Source organism: Morone saxatilis, unplaced genomic scaffold (assembly GCF_004916995.1).
Source record: "Morone saxatilis isolate NCDOM2014 unplaced genomic scaffold, NCSU_SB_2.0 Contig11, whole genome shotgun sequence".
Classification (NCBI taxonomy): Eukaryota; Metazoa; Chordata; class Actinopteri; family Moronidae; genus Morone; species Morone saxatilis.
The window spans coordinates 22193307-22201587 of NW_023339663.1; the positions used below are offsets into that span (position 1 = coordinate 22193307).

An 8281-nucleotide genomic window follows, 5' to 3' on the forward strand; every position below is an offset into this window, starting at 1 on the left:
AATGTGCAAAATACAAAGGGACCCATATGCTTATCATATATTAACCCTGTTTTACCCTTTAATCTATATGTCTATAATAATAATAAAGCATTAAGAGTTGTTACCTTTATTATCTAACAAAAATAATTTCTGTATACTTTAATCCCTGGTCATTTAATGATACATTTACCTCTAATAATCCCACTGCCCAGTCCAGGGATGCCCGGTATCTCTGTCACATTGTTCTGGATGAAGTATTCATCACACTGAGCGCTGCTCATGTTTCCCGGGAGACAGAACCTGTCCCACAGCTGACTGGGCACTGTGATGTTTCCTTTTATCACAGTCTTAGCACACACATCAAAACGATCTCTCACCAAAGTCCTGTTTCCCAGCATGCAGATCCTACAACAATAATACGGATAAAAACGTAATTATTATTTGTTAATCATCATTATCATCATACACCCCTTCTTCATAATCATAACCAAAAGTTAGTCCAGTGTGTTTTTAACACATTCATGGTGATAGAATAGACTGTGGCTTTAAAAGGAAATATCTAACTATTTGACTGGAAAAATCACACTGCAAGTAATTGGTGTCAGATGGAAGACAGAATCATAACAAAACTAAAAAAAACTAAATAATAGTGGGAAATCATGTATTATTTCTATATGTGGAATGAATTCAAAATGTGCACTCTCTCGCCCCATAAAAACCACTAATTTGACATGTTAAGAAGTATTTTTTATTCAAACAAACCTGCACTGCAGACTTACGGGAATTCTGGCGGATGAGTCATGGACTTTATTGCCCCAGCATAAATAGAGACAATAGAGATAATGACACAGGCGAGGAAAAGAGAGGCCAGCTTGTTGACATATTTCACTCCTACAAAAACCACCACAGCCATCAGGCTGAGGCAGATAGAGCCATAGACACGCATATTGTTCAACATGGCACTGTCACTCCCAGGAGAGTCTGTGGCGTGAAAGATGGCCGCCTGGGGGACCAGATATTTCTGAGGACAGAATATTAAACAGGACAGTATTCAGTATATATAAAATGTATGTAATGATTGATATATTTTAAAACAGGACAGTGTTCAGGAAGAATATCTAATACAATTTGAGCTGGAATATAACCACAGAATAATGTTTTAGCAAACTGACCAAGAAGATTTCGATGGCCCCCAGTATGTACATGGCAGAAGCAAAAGTGGTGCCCAAGTAGAAGCACAGTCCCACAGCTCCTCCAAACTCAGGGCCAAGGGAGCGTGAGATCATGAAGTATGCCCCTCCAGCTACAACAGTAACACAAACTGTTACCCACACAGAGCACATCATTTGTACTGCATGCAGTCGACACAACAGTAAATTTCTGCTGCCCCCAAGTGGAAGAGTATGTAAAGGAAACTTTTACTTCTACAGTAGTCTAGAGATATCTAGGTCAAAGCAGTTTATGTCTAAATATTAAGAACTATTTTTTAAAGAACTTTAAAAACAGGCTACAAAAGTATTTATAGTACTAAGTAGTAGATATATGCTGGATAAATGTATGCTGAGGGACTTTTTCAGTGAATACAATGGACGAACACGATTCAAAGTATTACCTGGAACAACACCATTAGTAGCAATGGCACTCATTGATATGGCTGTGAGCATTGTCTGCAGAGGAAAGTGGAAATGATATGATTGATATGGAGAAGGGCCCACATAGTGTTAAATAAATATCCTCTAATAAAATTGACAGCTGAAAGGAAGCACAGCTCCCATCTAGGACAGCATATTCCTAAACATTTAGCATATGCGGCCTGGAAGTTAATAAGACCACAGTATTTGTTGTGTCAGAAAAGTAATGGCAGCATGTTAAGTAATGTCAAAAGCAACATTCTTTGCCTTAAGTAATTGCTGCTGCTTATGCAACCATGTGGATTCGATAGACTGGTTTTGCAATAAAAGCTGGCCCACACTGTTGGTGGAATCAACCCAGCATAATAGTGTGCGTGTCTGTGTACAGTATGTGCGTGTGTGTGCGCATACTAACACATGAGCAGCACATGAGGACAATCAGAAGGGACTGCATGATGCCAGCCATCCCAACAATCCATGTCAGTCGGAGGAAAAGAATGACACCAAAAATGTTCTGGAGACACGGCAAGTAGACTCCCATCAGAGTGCCCATGTTGGGAGACTGATAGAGAGAAAGAGGGATTAGAGGAAGGGCGGGGCAAAGAGAGAAAGAGGGGAGTATATTGACCATGACATTTCAGGAAACAAGCATATTGATCATTAGTATTGACTGATGTACTTTTTAAAGGTCATCCAATCATGTTATCAGCTCTTTCCATGTATGCAGGTCTTACACAGTCACTGTCTGACTGCAGAGCGTGCAAAAGGTAATAGCAATCAATCAGCAAGTCTTAATACAAAACTAGAATTTGGATAGTGTGGCAGGGAGAAAGCCAGAGGTAGAGGATAATGTTTCTAGACCTCAAAAGACTGAGTGTACTTGTGATAAAAACAGTGAGACATAGTGTTCCACCGTTGTGGCCCCAACTCCTGACCTTGGGTGTCTTCCTACGTGAGGCCTGAGCGCTTTCCTCCTCCTCATGCTCCTTGGCTCCCTGGGTAATGTTGGTGTAGCTGACCAAGCGGCTGAGCAGAGAGGAGACCTTCGGCCGGATGTCCAGCTCTTCCTGGTGGAAGGAATTGGGAAGAGGTTAATGAGTGTGGTTTGAGTCTATTGTCTGAAAGAAATATTGGACAGTATGAATAACAGACCTCAAACAAAGCCAGGTTCTTGTCATAGAAGTCATTCTTCTTGCTAGCAGCATCTGTACTGCTGAGAAATGGGCTGTCTTCTTTATGATTCCCATGTCCTATTAGAGAAAGGAAAAAATACTTAAGTTTAACAATGAGAACAACTTTGTTTTTGGCAAACCAACAATTTAAGCTGTGGGGCTAAACAGATGATAGTCCAGCCAATAAATCAGGCAAACATTATATAATATATCATCACAGATTTCTATGAAAGTGTGTAAAGTAAAGTAAAGTTAAGAATACACTTATTTACTGTAAAAAGCAGGTTTAATAATGGACAGTATAAAGTATACAGAGGTGTCAGTACTGATTCAGAAGCTTCTCTAACAACACAAAAAAAATGCTCACTTAAATTTATCAAAGACACTATTAATAATCCAGTCAACTATTTTTAGAATTAAAAAAGTATAATTCACAGTTACATTGAAGATGAGTTCAATTAATATAAACAACTCTGGACCTATGATAATTTGGATAAAAGGGTCAGAATTACAGCCACAGTTACCTTGGTGTTACTTTGTAAAATAGTGTCACAGATGGCACTGGATGTATGTAAGGTGTCAATAGAGATTAACAGCCATTGATGCATATACAATAAAACAGACATGGTTTTAATCAATGTCACAAATTTGCATTGGAAAAATGAATACGTGTTGGAAACCAACGATTTGTAATATGTCTAGATTTGGAACAAAAAGAAAACATTTCATTTGGTCAAATTAAAAATATTTCACATGTCAATGATTGTAAAATGTGGCGAGCACCATTGCCTGTACAACAATTAATAAAACAAAGAAAATTTGGTATAAAACAAACAAGAAAACAAGAACATTTTTCTGTAACAATTCCAGTTTTTCCATGCCATTCCTTTTCAATAATCAGTCACCTTTGTAATTGTCACTATTAATTAAAATTCAAGGATCTTAATAATCCCCATGTAGCAGTAATTTTTAGAAACCCAATTCATGCAGTGAAGCTGCTGTGAAAGGCCAAAAGCAGCACAGACCGACAAAGCAGTGTCCAGGTGATAAACAGGCATATAATTAGATTTTACTCTCATTAACTTCTGCTTTTGAAGAAAAGAATCAAGCAGAGATGAGCACAGTGCCTGGAGCATTAATTGCACGCAAAGTAGCACTGCAAAGTTTATCACACACATTCACACTCACAGGCATGCACACACCTCATTACCTAGAAATTACCTAACCTTGGGTTATTAGAGCATGTAAACTTTAACAGCGGAATCTCGGAACCCAAATTAATCCTGCAACAAAAAGTCTGCCAACTTACCAAGTGGGCATGAAATAGAAAACTACACTGAAAATATACCAACTTTGTTCCAAGTGAGTTGGTTGAACTCCATTGCTGGTCTTCACTCACCTGTGTTCTGTGTCCCACTGCTGCTAGTATCACTGTGGGTTAGCATAGTTATGCGCTGTGTGCAGACTGCAACAGAGTACTGTGTGCTCTAGCTTGGGGAATTGCCGATTACTATCCAGGACACCCGGTCACCCGGGATGAATACTCATTCAGGGGCCTGATCTAACACATGGTGCATGTTGAGGGGGGTGAGAGGTGGCTAGTGGAGGATACAGTGGTAACTCACTCCCCCGCACACACACACATTCACATGCATGGCACATGTTTGCTCATAAGGGTATAGAGCCTTGGGTTCGGTTGAGCGTATGTCAAAGAAGTGCCATATTACAGTATATGTATTCCTACATTGTACTGATGTTCAGTCTGGATAAATATGGATGTATCATCAGTCACACATTCTCTTTGAAATCATTATTCCAAGAATGTAGCAATAAGAAAAACAATAACTATGCATTTTATGATGTTAAGAAACATGGCATGATGTTCCATTTCTTAATTAAAGCAATAGTTGTGTTAAAATGTCTAAAGGAAGCAAAAACATGGTGATCATTTAAACATGAAAGCCAAATTCCTATTGGTCTGTCTTTCAAAACCAACCTACACAGCTGGTTTGTAGTGATGCCTAGGAAACGAAACGGAAAAAACGAAGCCGACACTGTCCTCTAGTGTCATCTTGCTGTCAGTGGCACAGGTTGAAACACTGTGCTTGAAGCAACAGTGAAGGGAGACCACTGCAGATGAGATAGAGGCACTGATGAACCTAAAGAGACATCTAGTGTTTTTTTGGAGCAATGCAGATGGATGCTGCTCCAAAATTAGCCATAAAGTGACTTATAGTCAGATGTTTCCTGGCAGGAAACAAACACTGCAGTCCACATAACTGTCCTAATGCTAAAACCTGAAATAGTTCATCTTAGGGCTGAGGAGACAGTGGGGGGTCTCTTGTTAATAACTTGACATTAAATGTCTAATTAAAAAGATTAAAGATTAACTGGCTTGTTATGAAGGCACACAAGAGCCGTGCTGTGTGCACAGAACAGCACAGAGGCTTTCCAACAACGTGTACCAACATGTCACCCGGGTGCCCCCACCAGAACAGCTCCCAACTTCTGCCAGAAGATCAAAGACTCTCTGTGCCGTAGGACTGACGCATTTAAAGAAGGCTATATCAAGTTAGAGAACTTAAGCAGTGGCGTACATGACTTTTACTTTCTATTGACTAACTAGAGACAAGCATTCAAGATATTGTATCTGTATCTACTTCTCATTTTATTGAGATCATTTGCTTTGTCGAGGTTTCTCAGCAAAAATGTATAAAGTGTTGATGTTGGGGGCCACTGGATATTGCACTTACAACTGTGTAAGAAATAAATAGCTGCTGTATTTATAACTGCTGTAACTGGCAGCAGCTTTTTTATAGGTTTCCGAGGCAACAGATAAATACTTTTGTCTACAACCTTTCAATTGTAGCTCCAGACAGTCCAACATTAAATGTAACAAAAGTCCAAAGCAAATGTTTTGACAGACTGCCATGTGTCAGGGCTGTCTGCATCATTTTCTGTCTATTTACAACCAGATCAATTCCCAGAGAAGATGCTACATTGTCAACTCTTTTCAAAGTGCAAAGTACATGACTTCCCAACAAAAACAATCCATCTCAGGGCAAATATACGAAGAAGAAATCAGCATGATTTATTATTTGTTATCGGCCAAACAACTTCCAGAAAGAGGCTACTGCAAAGCTTCTTTAAGACCTTTAACCAAACAGGTCATTAGTTTACTTTAGACTCCACAGTGTACCTGGATGGATCAACAAGAGTTTTGACAGTAATCTTTCATCTTTCAAATGGACATTTTCCAAAACCACTAATGTTGAAGAGAGAAAAAAAACATCACTGCACTTTTGAAATCCGATTAGATGTGGAAAACAATATCGATGCCCATTAGCTTCTTAGGGTTTGAAAAAGCCTCTTTGCTTAACTTCCTCTTTAATAAACATTTAAGACTTAACACCGAGAGGCAGATAAGTTGTACAGCTTAGCCCATTCTGCTTTGTGTTAGTTGACAAAAAAATTGTGTGTGTTGTGTGTATGTGGGTGTGTTTGTGTAAGTGTGTGTATGCGTACAGTAAATGAGAGAGTGACAGTAAAAGAAAGTGTATGTGCATATTATTCGCTCCCTCTGCTTTTGTACACTGTATGCCTTCAAAGCATAAGCAAAATATGATACAACTGTTGCATAGCAGCAGTGCATATACATATACATGTGGCATGAAATTTGTCATAATTGTATCTCATATATAACTGGGACATGCTGAGTGCATTATCCTGCCTTTTGCTCCAAGCCGAGGGCTAAAATACCATATCTGAATAAACACTGATATGTTCATGAAAATGTATGTCTGTAGTTAATAATGAGCTGCCCAGGGGCACACACACTTTCTGTACTGTGGCAATCCTAAAATTATTCCAGTGACAGCTCCAACTTACCACAATGCATTGTAAAATCCAATGAGCAACTATGCTCACTCACAAAAGTAACATTAATAAACTTTTGTTGTGCAAATCTTAATCTGTACATGTCTGTCGCTCACAAATGTACTTATTAGCATGTACTGATAAACATATAACATTTGATAGGCCTACACAGAATATTTCAGCATATACACACATGGGTCTTGGGTTTTCTTTTCACAAATCGCTACTAGCTTTATATAAAGTTCTTTTGTTTCATTGTTCTTTTTTCTCTTCTCTAGCCTGTGGCAAGAAACAATGTGATTCTGCTGTAGCAATAGGCAATGTTAGCTGTAATGGCTGTGTTTCATGCGGAGCTGCATCTGAATAGAAAGAAGGAATGCTAACCTGCTGAGTCGTACAGCAAAACATATTAGCTTTGATGTGTGCTAATGATGAGAAAAGGACGGCAGCTCAGCCTGATTACCTCAGGGGGTAAAGGTGGGCGGGAAGAGGTGCATCGTACAACGAAAAAGACAAAAAAAAAGACAAAAATTAACTAAATGTGTATGTCAATGGGTGCAGAACTAATGACTGAACAAACCCAAAGTGCGGTCTGCAGGAAAATTGTCTGTCTGTCTTAGTAAAATGGTTTCATGCACATGAAGTTTAAGCTGTAAATTAGCTGCACAGACAACCCATACTCAGAAATGCTTTAAGTGAATGTTACATGCACAGATTAAGTTAAATTATGCTTTATTAAAATGTATTAATCCTCGAAGGGAAAATCATTCTCGGACCCATCCTAATTACTATGGGCAGTGGCCAGCCACTGTGCAGTGCCTGGGGACCAACTCCAGATTTGAGCCAGTGTCTTAGTCAAGAGCACTGACTGTAGAATTTCTCATGTATCACAATCTGAAAATGCCATAGCTGTGACTATAACAAGTCTTACATTCATCATGCACCCAAGAAAACCAGTAACAATCATTTATACATGGGCACTAAAGTATTTATGTTCTAGTACTGTATGTACTGATAGTCTGTTTAGTGTCTAAAGTGACCCCAGTAGACCCAGGACACAATAAATGCATTCAATTGCAAGTAGATCCTCAGGGAAAGCTGGAGGTACACATTGGAAAAATTGGATCTGAGCTGCTCTGCAAGCACTGTTGTCACTTTTATGCGAATGAGCAGATAGAACAAAGATGGCAGATGATTGGATGGCAAGACAGTTGCATCATAGGAAATCATGTGTGACAAATAACTTATTTAAAGCATGGCCTTATTTATCATCTATGACGATCTTTAAAGAGTATTACAAATACTTAAACTTAGAGCTGCTGAGGGTTGTGTGTGTGTGTGGCTGTCTGAATTTGTTCTAACTCTGTCATCAGATACACATTTCTTCTCCACCACAGTTTGTTTATCTTTCAAAGGGCTATCTGAGTGCCATGGTAGGCAGCATGACAGGTCACCCTGTTCTCCTGAATTAAAGAGAGAACACACAGCATCATTCTCAAAATTATCCACATAAGTTTCTTAGGACCTGTTCAGTTTGAGGCCAAGAAAAGCAAAATACATAATGGCTCCATTATAGACACATATTTTGAATATGAATTTGATTTCAGTGTTGCACTTCCTGCT

General features: G+C 38.9%; 1 protein-coding gene across 1 annotated transcript in view; it reads right to left on the reverse strand.

Moving 5' to 3' along the window:
* The window catches only part of slc12a4 (solute carrier family 12 member 4), an 18826-nt gene that overhangs the window by 7382 nt on the left and 3163 nt on the right, over positions 1-8281 (reverse strand). The window contains exons 2-8 of the mRNA XM_035651708.1: positions 2763-2860; positions 2546-2677; positions 2026-2172; positions 1592-1646; positions 1152-1282; positions 759-1000; positions 170-384 (exon numbers count right to left, since the gene is read on the reverse strand). Coding sequence (XP_035507601.1) covers positions 170-384; positions 759-1000; positions 1152-1282; positions 1592-1646; positions 2026-2172; positions 2546-2677; positions 2763-2860 — 1020 coding nt within the window. The remainder of the gene's footprint in view (positions 1-169; positions 385-758; positions 1001-1151; positions 1283-1591; positions 1647-2025; positions 2173-2545; positions 2678-2762; positions 2861-8281) is intronic.